Source organism: Puma concolor, chromosome D1 (genome assembly GCF_028749965.1).
Source record: "Puma concolor isolate L17-30 chromosome D1, mPumCon1.1.hap2, whole genome shotgun sequence".
Classification (NCBI taxonomy): Eukaryota; Metazoa; Chordata; class Mammalia; order Carnivora; family Felidae; genus Puma; species Puma concolor.
The window spans coordinates 96,180,034-96,196,523 of NC_141676.1; the positions used below are offsets into that span (position 1 = coordinate 96,180,034).

The window sequence follows — 16,490 nt, forward strand, 5'->3', positions numbered from 1 at the left end:
CTCAACTATCCTACGCCTTGCAGAATACTTAACTGCATTTGCCGAAAGCAAATGCTCCCACACTCTCTTCCACACCCGGGAGGGAGGGAGGGAGGTAGGGGAAGACGTGGTAGAGGAGGTCTATCCCTCAAGACTCGGCCTGTACATTTAGGAATTGTGCAAAGGTGTGGGTGGAGCATGAAGTCAACAAAAAGGGGCAGGTGGGGGCAGCTTGTTCAGTCACAGCCAAGGGGACAACCCCGGAGGCAAGCCCCAGGTCTTTACCAGAGTTTCCCAGCGGAAGATGTTGCTGTAGAAGCAGATCCAATTTTCAGAGAGGTAGAGTCGGCCCTGAAGAAGAATGTCTCTTTGGAGTGCACATGAGTAATCTGTGGTAGGATGGGGGGCAGAGAGCTCAGAGACGGGACGCATCTTCAGCGAACCACTACAAGTTAAGCATGCCCGCCCTCCACCAGCACTGGGGGAGCCCAACTGCCTCCCACTCACTAGGCTCACTAGGTGGGTGAGACCCTTGAACTAGTGGCCAAGGGAGTCCCTGGTGTCTCATGTGATTTGAAAAATCACCGTGCTTTCGCCTGGAGGCAGAGGAATGGATGAGATGGCAGAGGCGGGGCAAAGACGTCGGAGGTAGAAAAGGCCACGGGGCGCCTGGGTGGCTCAGTCGGTTAAGTGTCCGACTCTTGATTTCAGCTCAGGTCATGACCTCACGCTTTATGAGACTGAGCCCTGCGTGGGGCTCTGCACTGACAGCATGGAGCCTTCTTGGGATTCTCTTGCTCTGCCCCTCCCCTGCTCGTGCTCTCTCTCTCTCAAAATAAACACTAAAAAAAAATTTTTTTTTTAAGTCAAGGAATACCCCTCCCCTACACAGTTACCCCAACCCTTCACCGCTGGGCCATCTACAGAGGTTAAGAATGGCAGAGACTCCTTCTAGGTTGGGCTTTCTGTCAAGGCCACCACACACATGGTACTTAGCCCTGAGCCACAACCACCGGGGTCGGCGCTCTGGACATCTTCTCTCTCTGCTCCCGGAAAGATGTTCTCGCTTGGGCTGGCTTTTATGTGGGCAACCTCGAGACAGAAGCAGCCTGAGTGCTGTCCTTGGGATCCCAGACTTCCTTCTTGCCCCCTGCCCTCCATCCCCAGGTCTCCCAGCTCACCAACAATGAGGCGCTCCGTGTCTGGAAGTTGCTTAAAGAGCTTTCTGAAGTCTTCATTTCTCTGCTTGTAAGTTGGGCTTAATACCTGCATGACAATGGCCAAGGTTAGCAGGATGCTTCCAGGTTCTGTGGGGCTGGGGAGGCAGATGCAGGAAAAGCACCTGCTTGCGTGTTTAAAAGGCAAAAATGAGGCCCTGTTATCCCACAGACCCTAAGCGGCCAGGTTAGGCAAAGGGAGCTTCGGTATTATGGAAAAACACCGCGGAGAGAATCTGCCACCGAAAAAGTGGCCATCGACGCAAAAACGTCAAACAGACGAAGCAGGGCCCACATTACATCCCAAGAAGAGAAAAGAAGGAGGGACACGTCCAGGGAGCTTCCTGGGACCCACCATGAGAGCTATTGCTGTCCTGCCTTCTGCCACCAGGAAGTACCACCTTGACAGTGAAACAGGGGCCCAGAAGGGCTCCCTCAGCCCCCCGGGAGGACCCAGAATATGACGGTACTCAGTGCATCCCTCAGAAGTGGTTATCATGACTAATACAGTAAGTACTTGGCCGTGTATGAAATTCACAAGAAGAAAAAAAAAGAAATCAAAATGGAGGACTATATCAATGTGACATCTCAATTCTATCTCAGGAAAACGGGGCAGGGAGAAGACCTGCACTTTACCAAGACTGGATTTTAAAAAACCCGTAAAGCTAGTACTAGGGTAAGCACACAGGTAGAGAATTTAAAAGCACACCTGGCAACTAGAGGCACGCAGCCTTCATTCCCTCCCCACCCTTTATAAGACTATCCACTCCAACACTTCCATTACTGATGAGGAAACAAAGGCCAGAGAGGAGACCCCTCCCCAAGGTTTCTCCAGCTGGTCAGGGGCAGCTTTCTGGATTCCTGGTCCTGAGCTCACCTCCCATCACTGGTGCCACCAGGTGACCCTGTGCCCACCTAGCTTTTTGGGTGCCTCCGTGCAGACTCATACCCATAAACTACCTTAGCAAATCCTCCATGGAAATTCCATCAGCCAGTTGAATAGACAGGAATCCTGATCTTTCCAAACTTACAATCTTAAGATTAAAATGAAAAATTAAAAAAAAAAGGTACCCGAGGATGATACAAGAAGACAGGTGCACAACCCAGGAAGAGCCATGCATTGCGACAGAGAAACATGTGTACTCCACCCAGGAGGTTCACTGACCTACTTATGCCAGGAGTGCACGGGTGCACACAGATTGTCCTGATGATGGCGACAGATAGATCTTGGCCATTTACACGCTCTCAGCCACTTCCCTGGGAATCCACTGACATACAGCTGGGTGCAATGAACTGCAATGAAATGCACCTTAGACTGTTCGTTTTTGACTTTCTGTGAAGCTCGCTGGCCTGTGAGCAAACTCAGGCTGTGGCCCGACCACATTCAGAGCCTGCAGTTGACTACCTGAGCTAAGTGGCTCAATGGCTTTTGTGCCAGAGGGAAGAGGAATATCACAGGAAGTTGAAGGAGACGTAATGACAGGACTTCAGTTTGGGGAGGATTTCTGGAAGAGATTTCCAGTGGATGCTGTGCTACCTCCCTCCCCCCAGGCAATGCTATGCTGCAGAAGCCCAAACTGCAAAAAACACCTGCCGTGTGTTTGAACCAAGTATCAGGGCCATTGGGAGGGAGTGTCTAGAAGCCAACCTCTCCCGTGGCTAGCAAAGACCTCCCAATATAACACTCCTCTGGCCTATATGATAGCTCCAAACCAATACTGAGATATCCAATCTAACTGGCTGCCTGGCCTTGCAGAACAGAGCCTGCACAATGAAAACCCCTGCTTGACCACCTGATCATCAGTAAGTTCCTAATTATGTCTGACCTTTTTTTTTTTTTTTCAGTGTATTCATCTACTTTGAGAGAGAGAACGCACAAGCTCCTGCATGAGTGTGGGAGGGGCAGAGAGAGAGAGAGAGAGAGAGAGAGAGAGAAAGAGAGAATCCCCATCAGGCTCCAGCTGTCAGTGCGGGGGGCCGGGCGCAGGGCTTGAACCAAAAACTGAGTCAGATGCTTCACCGACTGAGCCACCCAGGCGCCCCTTCTAGAGCTATAGTTAGGCTAATACAAAATGAGTTATTACCATGTACCAAGCATTGTCATTATTAGCCCTTCATATACATCATTTCATTGGGCCACAGATTGTTTTCATTATCCCATTTTACACACTAGGAAGTTGAGGCACAGAGAGGTTAAGCAACTTGTCCAAAGTACGTGGTTACCAAGCGGGAGAGGAGAGCACGAACCAAGGTGGTCTGAACCAGAGCCCCTGGCCGGAGTCACGGCTCCATGTTGTCTCAGGATCTCGGTGCCAAGAAGGAAACGACAGGATGCCCCAGCAGAGCACGCGCTCTTGCGGATGAAATGTTCACCTGCTTTGGGGCCCCCGCTAGCCTTTCAGGCCCACGAGTGGGTCTTTTTGTCCAGGGGTGTGGTAGTAAAGTTTCAGTTTTTCAAGGGGAAGAAGTTCTGGAAATTTGTGGCAGCACAGTGTTGAATGCACTTAATGCTACTGAACTGAGAAATACTTAAGATGGAACATTTTATGTTCCTTACCACGATTAATTGTTTTTAAATGAATGCAACGATCAAGCGGGTCTTCATTACCACACTCCAGTTATCAGCCTGAGGACCAGCCTACCGGATGGCCCCGAGCCCCCTGCAGGTGAAAGCGGGCATCAGGCATCCAGTTACCTGAAGCCCAGAAGTGTTCCTATTCCTAATGGGCTTTCCATAGTGCTCCCTCACCCGGATTTCCCTCACATCCACTGGGAACTCGGGCATTTTACAGAGGTGCACAGTGCACGGTGTCTGGCCATAATCTCCACACCAAACCTCTGGCAAAGGGAGGGAGCCACTCCTCCCCTCTCCTCAGAACAAAGCTGCAGCTGTAGGGAGGGGGAGGGCAAATCCCGCCTTGACCTCTGACCTCGGCCAGTTCTACAACAAGTGGCTTGGGTGTAGGGACTCCTCAACTTGGTCTTGCATACAAATGCTCCGATTTCTTCCCGGCTGGCTGCCAGCCGGTGTGGATGGCGGCCGCCTTTGCCTCCTAGACTCTAAGTAAATACACGGTAGGACGACCTGCCACCATAGATCCTTGTGACACAAGAGACCTGACCCTCTGCTCCCCGCCACCCCCCCAGCCCGCTCTTAAAGCAATCTTCTCCAAAAGTGAGCCATGGCTCACCTATTTTAATTTAAAATCGTCAAAGAACTTTGGCTCAAGGATTATCAAGATCTAGGGCCCTTGGGTGATCTGGGGCCAAGTGACGAATTACAAAGGCCCAGCGGAATGTCACTCAGGCCCGGAGGGGTTGGGAGGCACACTCACGGCTGGGATTTCCTCAGATCCGTGCCCAAAGCAGAGCTCTGCACCAGCAGGCGTATCTGGAAACTTCTTCAGGTACCACTGCAAAGGCTGGCTGTCCTGCTCCAGCAGGAGGCTCCAGAGGACCCCAGACTCCGTCAGAGATTCCATTGCTCCCCACGGCTCCGCCTCCCAGTGGAGCCCCGCTCCTTGAGCTCTGATTCCCTCAGGATGAAAACAGTCCGTCTTGTCTGGGCTGGACACAGATGGGCAACCTCTGGTGGCTTGGCAGAGAGCCTTCGTGACCCTGCCCGGCCTCCTTTTCCCTCCTAGAGCTCTGCTCTCAGCACGGAACCTCACGAGTGGGAGGGTGTAGTCCGCATGGTGCCTGGGACAGGCTGGCCAGCCAGTCTCCCATGGCCAGGTTTTGCTTTGTCCCACTTTGGCTCCCACAGTGTGGCCGGTTGTTGGGCTGAGGGTGACCCAGAAGGGATGTGGGGAAGCCTCTCCTCTAGTCAATGTGGACAGCCACTTCAAGAGGCAGGCAGGGGCCAGACGACGCAGACACACGGCAGGTGCACAGGGCCAGCTGAGGGCTCTGAACAAGCAGGCTCCTGGAGGACAGACAGACTGCACAGGAAGAGGATGACCCCACAGCCAGGTGCACAGGTGCACCCCGCCGGTTACTCACACACAGCTCATAGTTGGTCAGAAACTCCCAGGAGAGAATGAACTCCCAGCTTCCCAGCTCTGTCTGGCCTGTCCCATAAGGCGGGCTGTTCACCGTGCAATCTCTTCCCTGGGCGGGCGCCGGTCCCTATGACTCACGGCCCTCTCCCAGGCAGAGCGGCCACCACTGGCTGTGGCAACAAGGCCTGCTCTCACCCCCACCCCTACACACACCCCTTTCCTCCCAGACCGTGCTCTGCTTAGCTGCCCAGCAAACAACTTCTTTGTTAGAGTCGCCCGCCCGTGGCAGGAGGGAGGCAGGGTGGGTGGGCGGGCAGGGCCAGAGCCCTCCACATGCTTCAAGTTACAGGATCTGGGTGACGGTACTGGCCAACGTCCTCCAGTAACCCCCCGGCCTAGCCTGGCCTCCCCAGCAGATGTTTCCTGCAATGGAAAGTAGCTGGCCGGGGCTCCTGGTGGGGGAGGGGGGAGGGGAGGTGCCAGGAGCACTGCTGCTGTGGTGAAATCTGAAATTGGAGACTCTAACAGCCAGGGACTTTGGGAGCGCACTCTCCCCTCACTGACCCACCGGCCCACCAACTACCCTGTGCGCAGGGGCAGCAGGAGGTAGGGAAGCTGGACTCTTCGCACTGTAGATATGCCGGGAGGGAGAAGTCGGGCAGATGGCCTGGAGAAGCTGACGTCACCAGCTCCGGGGACCCTGCCCTGCCTCCAGCACTGGCAGGAGGGAGACCGAAGGCCAAAAGGATTCCCAGGCAGCTCCTCAGACCTTGAGGGCCAAGTAGCAATGCGAAGAGCAGAGAATCTGACCCCGGGGTCAAAAGGAGACATGGCTCACCTATTTTAATTTAAAATAGTCAAAGAACTTTGGCTCAAGGATTATCAAGATCCTTGGGATCTTGGGAGCTGAAGCCAATGGGGCCAGGAAGGGGTCCAGGCAGAAGCGGGGGCAGCGAAGAGATAGCCCTGGGACTGGGAAGACTTGACTTGGGACCCCAGGAAAAGTCAGACCTCTGAAACAAATGGGGTACCTCCCCCATGCCCCACAGCTATGCCCACTGTGTCTGCCTCAGGGGTCCCAAGTCTGCACATGATGAAGGGGGGGCCCTCTGGCCTAGGAGTGTCCGAGGTTAGAGCCAGCGGCACTCAAATATAAGCATGCTTTAGAAGGACTACAGGAATGCATTAAAGATGGAGATGCTTGACTCCCAAACCGAAGATTCTGACTCTGAGGAGCCCAGGGTTTCCCGGTTAAAAGGTTTTAGAGAAAGCAGAGCTTGACTCCTTTCCCAAACTCCTATCTCCCTGTCTTTAGCATCTGCACACCGGACACAGCCCCACGGCCTCCACCTGTCACAAGCGTAGGCAGGTAGCTTCATCAAAGCGCTGTCCTCCCCAGGAGGGGTCTAAACCTCAAACAGCCCTCTATCTTCTACAGCACTGAGCATGACGCGTTCCAGATGTCTGCTGCTCCAAATCTGTTTACCAAACGATCGCATTCCTCATACACTTCTAGAACTGTTCCTGTTTACGTCGCATCTTCTGTGTGCACAGCCACACAGACCCAGTAATACGTGCATGGCTTCCTGGTGCCCAGTCCCTGTCTATGCTCTTCAAACCATACACCCGAGCTTCTCTCTGGCCTGTGTGTGTCAGCCCTACCCTCTGCGGTGTAGCAGGAGAACCAAGTAGTTCCATTTTGCTGGGTGACCAGAATGCCTCTCTCCTGGGTCATACCAGACCCCAAGATCTAGGCAGTACCTACACCCACGAAAGCTGCATCCTTACAGTAATTGCCCAGAAACGTTTGTTTATGGCTGCAGGCCAAACAAAGGGATGACCTCGTCGGTCGGGTGAGGCATAGGCAGGATACACCCAGAGAGATAACTCTTAGGAGACAAGTCTCAGCGCTCAGCCTTTGTCTCCTACACCCCCGACAATGGGCTGGGCTGGGCAAGGCAGGACGTCAGGCAGCTTGGGCCTGAGACGAGGGAAATGACCCCGAGCTAAACATTAACTCTATGGCAAACACTGGGAGCTGGGACCAAGTGGTACCCCCTCCCTGGGTATGACACGGGGAGGGAAGGGGTGGAGGAGCCCAGGAAAAAAAACAGATGGATTTTGGAGGAGTCCTGGCCTCACCTGGGAAGAATTCAATTAAGACCCTCAAAGGAAATCCCGGCCCTTCAGCCAAGTGCAGGTAGGGAGAAACCAGATGTAGGAGACAGGGGGAGGCAACGAACAGAGAGGAGAGAGATGGGGGCAGGACAGCATCGTGCAGAAAGTCAAGGAGGGGGTAGGACTGGGAGGCGTTCTCATCAGGAGAGACGGGACCATTCTAGAGAAGGTGAAGGGTGGGGGTCGGGGGCAGAGGTCAGGAAGACTCTTGGAGACCACGGGTAAACAGGTACGGACAGACGGGCAGAGCTGAAGGAAGGACAGGTGGCCCCACCTGGAAAGAACAGGCTGCCGAGGCTGTCAGCAGGTCGTCTCTCAGACCCTCCATTTTCTACACTGTCCCCCTAACGTCCCCGGTTTCATGCCCACAGAGCTTTGTTCTCTTGCTCTCAATCTCGTGCCTGCCAGGCCTCCTTGGTCAGTCATTCTGTAGGATCGGCGCAATCGCTTTCCTCGCCACCAAAAAGCCAGCATCCCCGACCAGGGGCATGGGGCAACTTGGGCACTGAGTCTCTCCCAGCCACCAGGGTCTAGGCTCCTGACCTCTGACCTCAGACAAGCTCCTTCCCTGGGTTGTCATGACGACTGACCCCCACGAAAGGGGTGACGCAGAAGAGGACGGTACCTGTGCCCACGCGAGGCACCAGACAGGAGAGCTGTGACTGCTTCCTCCAAGATGCGAGCCGACTGTACCCAGCAGGTGCCATCTTTTGGGGGGCAGACCACACCCCTTCCACCCCCAACTCTGCCCTTGGCTCCCTCCAGAAACTAAAGCCCTGTTTCTGCTCATCCCTCTGGTTCAGGTCTGCCAGGGGCTGTGCCTCCCAGGCTGGGGGCCTTGGTGAACAAAGCTGGTATGGTCAAGTAAGTAGAGGGGGAAGGGTTGAGGGGAAGAAGCGTAGATATAAACAGGCCTGGGAGGGCCTTAGGGCAGTTGTGGATTGCACTGCCTTCATATCCCACTCTTGACCTTCATGTCATATCCCTGGCTAGAGACCAGAAGCCCTCACACCTCAGCCTTTCCACGTGTCTCAGGGCCTAGCCACCTCTTGCCATGGGCCCACTCTTTAGGCCCGGTTGGTCTGCCATCATGCTGACAGGTCTTCCCTGGCTAGACAGTAAAATGCGGAAGGGAGGGAGCTGGGAGTGGGCGGGGAGCTGCACACCCAAGCTACTCCGACAACCTGAGATGTTCTCTCGGTGGTCAGCAGCTCTGCGATGACCGCCCCCCCCCCCCACTCCTGAATCTGACCAGGACACTTGTGACTGTCCCCAGAGCTGGGATTACAGAGCCTTTGCCCATCCCGTCAATGATGGCACATCAGCCACCACCACGAGTGTCAGGGGACAGATTACAAAGAGGGTTGTCAGTAGAGATAAGCAGGGGGGATGGGGCAACACAGTAGGTGTCTTCTGGAAAACCATGAATGGACTATCAGGGGGCAGTGCAGAGGAGGGGAGCGGTTTGAACTGAAGTTTCCTGATGGAGAGCACAGGCACATGCGTGGCGCACAGCAGGGGGGTGTCCGGCCACCCAAGGACGCAGGCACTGGGGGTATGAGGGCACCGCACACCCGTGTGCATCGATCCAGGTGGCTCTGGGGAAACACCCAGGTGGTGCCTTCTTCCTGATGGAGGCAGGGCAACGGTGACTCGGGGAACGGTCACGCTCAAGTCCGTGCTACAGATAATGAGCACACTGGTACCATCGGAGCGGGCAGAGACGGGGTGGGGGGAGGGGGGGCAGGGGATGACACCTGCTGTGTGGAACAGGCAGCATCCGGCTTCCCCCACAGACACCCAGAAGTGGGCCAGGCACCAGCCTCGGCCTCAGAAGGAAATCAGGGTTTTCACCCCAGGTTATCTGAAGCCAGCCTTTCCAGGGCTCTACCCACTATGCTAGCCGCTGATCTCCCTCCTGATGTAAAAACACACGGAGGCAAAGTGGAAAGGTCACCTAGATAGAGCTCCCCACACCTCTGGCTCGGGCCGGCTGGAGGTCCCTCGTCACCTCTCCGCGTCCAAGCCTTTGCTCGGCTCTGCCTCGTCCTCCCAGCGTCCACCTAGCCCTTCTCTGTCCTTCTGACACATCATCCCATTCTGTGGCCTGTCCCTGCCCCGTGTCAGACCTCCACAGAGGAAGCCGGGGAGGAAGGCAGACAAGGAACCGCATCTGCCTGGCAATGCTGGATCAGGGGGGAGAGGAAAGGCGAGCCATAGGAAAACATTTGTGGAGGGGCCTCGTGGGGTCTGGAAGAAGCCCCAGAGTGGAAGCACGCGCCCAGGAGAGCGGTCATCGGGAGGAACGCTAAATGCTGCTCCGCAAAGAGTCCCCCTGTGCACTTGGCCTCTGTGAGCTAATGACTCGTGCCAAGGGGAGAGTCGATAGATAATGTTTCTGGGATTCATGCGGGGTGAGGGGTGGAGGCCGGAGGAGACACGGGCCGTCTGTGAGTCCCAGGAAGGCCCGGGAGACGAGATGGAGTGGAGGCCCGTTTCAGAGGGAGACGTGCGGTCAGCGAGGGTCTCCAGCCGCAGGGCATCGGTCAGGAAGCAGGGCTCTGGCGGCCCGGCTCCTCTACCATCTCCCACTTATCTGTTGCCAGAACGCCTGAGTTCTGGGCCTCACATGGTGGCTGGCCTTTCCAGCCGGCCTGCGAGAGGCAGCGTCCCCTTCCGTCCTTCCCTCAGCCACCAGCAGTGACGTGCGGGGCCGGGGGAGGCGCCGAGGGGAGAGTGTGGGGAACCTGCCGGTGGCAGACAGGAAGGGAGAGCCGGCCAGAGAATGGGAGTCCGAGGGGAGAGCGAGGAGGAGCCAGATGGAAGAGCCAAGGCGAGGAAAAGTGAGGTGGAACAGAGAAGCCTGACTGAAAGAGAATGAGAGCGAGAGGGACAGAGAGAGAAGAGGCGAGGGTGGGGGCCGGCAACCAAGACGGGGACTTGCATGTCCAGATTTGGAAGTTTCGATGGTCTGGCACGTCTGCAGCCACCTGCTTCCCGTTCCTTTCGGGGATGCGACTTTTTGGGGCGGAGGTTTCGTCAGGCAAGGGGCGCTGGAGCCCCTGCACAGCTCGCAGGAAAGCGGCCCCCACCCTCCTCCCTCACAGAAGCGGCGTCTCTCTCTTCCAGGAGGTGAGCTCTAAGCAGCGCCGGGGTGGGTCCACAGGGAAGGGCTTGGGAATGAGAGGGGACGGGCTGGCTTTTCCCTGACACAGGCCGCCTCAGTCAGCGAGGCCCCCCAACCTCTGCCTTGTCTGTGCCAGGCTAGAGGGGCACAGCTCCCCACGGAGCAGCAAGAGGTACCTGACCTGGGGGAGCCACTGAGCCCTGTGGGAACACAGCCCGCACGTACACAACAAGCGATCCTGACCCAAGTCCCTACGTGAAACCCAAGCCTCCCCACTCCCACCCCACCCCCGTGTCCACAAGTTCTGTCACTCACAGCCACCTTCTCCCACACTTGTTGCCCGCCCCCTGAAGCCTGCTGAGGCCCAGCCCGATGCTGGGGAAGGTGGTACCTGCATGATCAATCAGACTCGAGTGTGGGGAACAGCAGACTCGGAGCAGGAAAGACAGCTGACCTGAGGCCAGGCTCTCCACTATGCAGTTCCAGAGGGCAGAGTACAATTTGGTGGCAGGGGCCAGCTGAGAGACTCCAACCGGCTGCTCTCCAGGGGAAAAAGTTCAAACCGCTGCAGCCCAGTCTATGCGATGGGGGCTGGGGTCTTGGAAGGGACTGTTTACCCCACAAAACAGTTTCTGGGTCTGCAGCAGCTGGCTGAGCCACCGCCGTGGACGACATCAGGCTACGCCTCCATCACAGACCCAGGAGCAGCGGGCGTCTTCTAGAAGGAAGATGCCCCTCGGGACTACTGAGGTGTGCCTTGAGGCAGAAGTCAAATTCTCCTAGATGGGACAGCCTCTCTACTTAACGGGGGAAAGTTTTCTGGCTGCACTGCCCCCAAAATGTCTTGGCTGAAGGAAGGAAACCTTGCCCCTGAGTTCAGGCCCCGGGGCTGTCCGAGTCCCAGAATTCTGTCTGGTCTCTGGATGCCTCCCCCAGCTGGGCCCCTCCACTGGGGCTGGAAGAGCCCCGTCCAGGAGTCTAGGGGAGGGCCATCCTTCCCAGGTCTCTCTGAATCAAATCCTCCCTCACCAGCAGTCCTGTCCTCCTGCACAGGAAAAACAGTCTATCTGGTGTTTCAGGGAGGGGGCTGGTCAGGGGCCCCTGAGCTTGCTCAAGCCCACGGGGCGGCCAAACCTCTCCTCGCCACCTCTCCGTTCCCCAACCACCTCCATCCACCACCCGCTTCCCACGTGCCCAGACGAGAAGAGAAACAGGGATACTTACATTATACCAACTCTGGCTTTTCTGAAAGGACAAAATAAGAGAAAGTACAATTAGTCTGGGAAGAGATGGTGGGAATGGCCAGGGTATTCCTGGCTCCAGAGGGAAGGTTACACAGACAGCAGAGGGCGGGCAGGGAGGAGGAATCCAAATGCAGCCGGATGCTTCCCATGTGGCTGCTCGAGAGGGGTCCTCCTTTCTCAAGACAGCTCCAGAAAGGAGGCCCAGGGAGCAGTCCATGCTGGAAACCTCACCGAGGTCGGGGCGGCAGGCAGCGGCAGCACCAGCCAGAGCTCAGCTGGAAGGGAGTCGGAGCCCCATCATGAGGTTTTTCTGATGGGGGTGAGGGGTGCGCTGCAGGCATCCGAGACCCAGTCCCCAAATGGGCCCTGACCAGAAGCAAAGTGCAGAGAGAGACCAACCCAGCCTTCCGCTCCAAGTCAGCCCCTCTGCAGAAGGCAAGATGGGACCTTCGGGTAAAGGAAGAAAAGGGGCTGCCTGGAAACTTCCTCCAACTACGCTCTCGGCGAGCAGAGGCGTGAATTCCTCCTTCTGCTCAATAGCTGGCTGATGACCCAGGTGGCAAAGGGGTCCTGGGGAGGTTCTGCGCTGAGAGGAGAGTTGAAGCACATGATTGCTGGTTGTCCCTCCCCACTCTGTGCTGCTGTAACTCGGTTCCCAACAAAATCAAGACTCCGTCCCAGCTCCAGACTTCAGGAGCTGGTTCATTTCCTGCCCTGGGCAAAGGTTACTCGTTTTCATGGCAACCGAAAGTTCTTTAGAGCAAGAGGGATGGCTAACATTGTGCTTTGTCTACCTCCAGTCTCTAATCCCACCTGAAAGCTAGACAGGTGGACAGGAACATGCACGCATACCTGCCTGGGCCCCAAAACCGCGAGGTGCTGATCCAATGGTTTTAGATTGGGGATGGGGTATTTCAGGTTGTAAAAAACTTGTCAAGGGTGTAATTCCAGCCAAGAATCACTGCATCAGGGAAACTGCTGGTCAACAGCTGTACACCCAGGTGTGGATCCTGGGCACAAGTGGCAACTTTTGCCCTCCCACCTCGTTGAAGGGGCCCCGACTCATAAGGGGAGGAAAAGGCAGCCACTGTCTCAGAATGTCCACCGGGAGCAGGTCTGGCTGGGAGGAGGGTGGTCATGTGACCACCACCCCCCTCCTCACCAGCTCCCCCGTTCCACCAGAACTCTTTAGATGCTCTCTGTAGTCATTTCCCAACAAAGGCTATCACTATGGCCCATCTGGAAGCCACACACTCGAACCACGGCCTTACCTTCTCCTCTATTCCAGAGGTCTTAGCAGGTAAAGGGGCCAAATCTGAATATTTAAAACCAACTATTGCACTGTTGAGGGAGCTGTTGCCCCATGGGAATCCTGGACCTCAATCTGAACATGAGCCTGTAAACATTTGGCGAGAGCCACCCATTTCTGGAGGCGAGTGAATGGGGCAAAGAGGCTGTGTCTGACCTTACTTGTACCTTGTGAGGTCTTCATTCCTGGGTCCTGTCTCTGAGATCACAGGGCATGGCATTTCACCAAACCGAAGCCGGGCCCTCAGATACCTGCTTCACAGCTGAGAGAACTCTCCGTCACCCGCCCCCTAGCTTCTCACCCCACTGTCCTGGCCTTCGTGTTAGACCCTGGGAGAAAAGGGGACAGCAGGAATGAAATCGGGCTGGGTGTGGGGGACCCAAGATCCTTCATGATTACTCTTACGTGCTGTTCCCACTCCTGCCTTAGGTATTCCTGTACTGCCACACAGATAGATGTCCCTTTGGAATCCGTTCAGAGTGACAAAGAGCCTCACCCAGGGAACCGGTGTCCCATTTCTGTGTGATACTTTTGTGTAATACTTGCTCGTTCATAAAGGGGCGGAGGGGATAACAATCTGTGTTCCCAAGTACTGAAATGTGTGAAATGAACCAGCCAGAGCGAGGGCTTCTGTCCTGTCCTTCAGCATGACACTCTACCCTCATCAGCCATCTCCAGGCAGCTTCTCATCTGTCACCGCTAAGAAAAATGCCCCCCACCCCATCCCCCTGTCAAACCCATAGTAGCTCCTAGGAATACCCACTGCGGGCACGAGTCCCTCAACTCTGACCAGCCTCCTGGAGGCAAATTTCATCCTCTGGCTTCACTCTCCCAGGGCTGAGTCCCCAGCTCACGGGGGCAGGGAAACCAGAGGGGCCGCGGACCTGGGAAGGGAGGAGGGAGCGAGAGCAGAGGCGTCCAGGGACACAAGTTAGGGTGTCTGCTATTGCCGCTTCTCTAAAATGCCCCTCCTTCGCAGAGAGGGCCAGAGGCATGGAAAAAACAGAACTAGGGGATGGGGGTCAAGGCTTCTCTGACAGGTTATGAATGGATTCAGCTAAAAGGGGAGGGGGGGAGTCAGGAAAAGTACTCAGAGCTGCCCAGGACAGGGAACTGAGCAGAGGACGGTTCCACTGCCTCCTAGAAGGGGTCTAAAGAACAAGCACTAAAGGAATACGAGGCCTCTGGAAACAGACCCACCTTCCCTAGAGACATCTCCCCAGTGCAAAGGCTCCTGGGGTCGGGAAGGTGGGGGCTGGGGGGCCAGAGGAGAGGAAGAGAGGAGCTCTGCTTATAGGAGGTGCAAAATAAAAGAGACTTCTTACTTTGATCAGGTTAAGTCTGTCATACTGGAAAGAAAAAACCACAAAAATTAGGGTTGGAAAACAAGGAGAAAGGTCAAGGGGAAAAGCTGCAGCGAAGCCACGGGCCGGGTGACAGAGCACACCCAACGCAGGAGGACTCCCCTACTGGGGTCATCGCAGCGGCTGTCCTAGAGCAGGAGCTGGCGGGAGCGGGGGAACGGCCGCTGGCTCCCCTTAGTGGCCGCAAGCCGGTACTACAGAGCAGAAGCTGGGTGGCAGCACAAACTCCAGGGGTCTGGGGAAGAGGAAGGAAAGGACGCCTTGACATCTTCTAGCTCGCTGCTCTGGGCGGGGCTGCACCCAGAAGGGTCAGCCTCAGCAGTACAGTTACACACTCACAGGAGAGGGGCCTTACGGATCACTTGGTCTGACCCCTCCATATTAATACGAGGAAATGGAGGCCCTGAGAAGGCAAGGCAGACACCGCCCATGCCTGGCTTCAGGGAGAAGTGGAAGTACTTTCCAGGCGGCCTGGAAAATATACGAGGTCATCTCCTCTAGGAGGTGGATGGGAGACGGGGTGAGGTGGCCTGGTGGCCATAATAGCAACAATAGCTCTGGCGACCAGAGCCCTTTGCCACGGATACGTCTGGTCAACCTGAGACCACGTTCCAACCGGGGGAGGGGGTATCCTAACCACAGGAGCACGCTCTCCACCTCTCCTCACCTCACCTCTGCAGCTCTCCCTCGCTTTCCGCTCCAGGCCCCTGACCTGTGTAGCACCTAATTCCTGAAGTCTGTGTGTCCCTCACACACACTGGTTTCCCAGACCGACCTCAGCTGCCACCATTTCCCGCTGAGCTGGCAAGGCACCCCCGTCACCCACAAGTCAGTTCTGTTCTAATGGCGTTTGGAGGATGGTGGTGGCAGTGGTGACAGCTGTGACTGGTGGGAGAATGGGGCCGAGGGGAGGCATCCACCCAAACCAGGGACTCGAGGACTATGTGTCTGCCTCACCGAAGCCCATCAAAGGGAAAGAAAACCTAGACACCACCCCCCCCCCCTTTCCCAGCACCTCCCTCTTCAGCTCATGAGAGGGGGACCAAGGCTAACTTTGAATTCAGCTCTTGGTCCCTTCACAACGCCTCATTCTGACTCTCAGAGTCCCAGCCTGGCTCAGCAGACCAGTTCCATGAAACACGCCCGTCACCCCACTCATTTATGAGTCCTCCAGCCTCTGACGTGTAACATCCGCAACTACACACGAGCCTCTACGAGTCGGGTCTGGCTTCCGGACAATCTAGGCACGTTTCTTAAGGTTTCTTATTTCCCTTCCTAGCCTGTAGGCTGCCGGGGGGCAGGCACGGGCCCGTTACTCGTTTCCCGAGGAAGACCTACCATTTAGGAGATTTTTTAAAAATCCTCCTTACGGACTACTCGCCTCAACCCAGCACCCGACTAAAAGAGGCTCCTCTGTGGGTGGTGGCTGACAGCCATCAGTAACGTGCTCACCGAGCGCCCTGCTGGCATAGGGGTGAGAGGAGACGAAGCCCGCAGCTTCGGCTCAGACACAGCCAGAGAGACAGCATAACCCGATGCCTGGCTCTAGCGACACGTGTCCTCTCGCCAGCCAGAGCTGTGAGGGGCTGGGAGCGGGTGCTGACCCCACGGAGCACTCCTCACTCCCCACAGGTAGAGCTCCTCCTTCCCTGCCCACAGCGAGCAACCACCATGTGAAGCCTTCAGAGCCAAGATGTGCTTTGAGCCTGAAGGGTCACAGACTCTGGGCTCAGCCCCGTAGTCTCTTGCTCTTCCCTCAGGAATGAGAACAGCTGTTCGCCCTCCTCCTCCCCAAGACACTTACAGAGGCTCAAGACTATTATTAAGTCATCCCTCTCTTTTTCTTCTCCAGGCGACATCCCACCTCCTTTTCCCCTGTGGGGGTTATTTCCTGAGCCCTGCCGTTCTAAAATACCTACTGCTCACGCTGGACTCCCTCCAAGTTCTCTTCGGACCTCTGAGATCCTGGGGGCCAGGGCAGACTCTGGAACTGCCCCCTGACCTCGTCGCATTTCTACAGGGCCTGGCAGGGGCTACTATCGATGTCCATCGACCTCCAGATCCTGGTACC

The 16,490-nt window shown here is 56.1% G+C and overlaps 1 protein-coding gene across 16 annotated transcripts in view; it reads right to left on the reverse strand.

Moving 5' to 3' along the window:
- The window catches only part of GRAMD1B (GRAM domain containing 1B), a 246,281-nt gene that overhangs the window by 28,915 nt on the left and 200,876 nt on the right, over positions 1 to 16,490 (reverse strand). For 12 of the 16 annotated variants that reach the window (XM_086678817.1, XM_086678807.1, XM_086678806.1 and 9 more), the window contains 4 exons: positions 14,381 to 14,404; positions 11,727 to 11,747; positions 1,161 to 1,245; positions 265 to 368 (listed from right to left, as the gene is read on the reverse strand). In XM_086678817.1, the coding sequence (XP_086534943.1) occupies positions 265 to 368; positions 1,161 to 1,245; positions 11,727 to 11,747; positions 14,381 to 14,404 (234 nt within the window). The remainder of the gene's footprint in view (positions 1 to 264; positions 369 to 1,160; positions 1,246 to 11,726; positions 11,748 to 14,380; positions 14,405 to 16,490) is intronic. The other 4 variants (XM_086678810.1, XM_086678811.1, XM_086678812.1 and 1 more) reach the window with 1 other exon arrangement.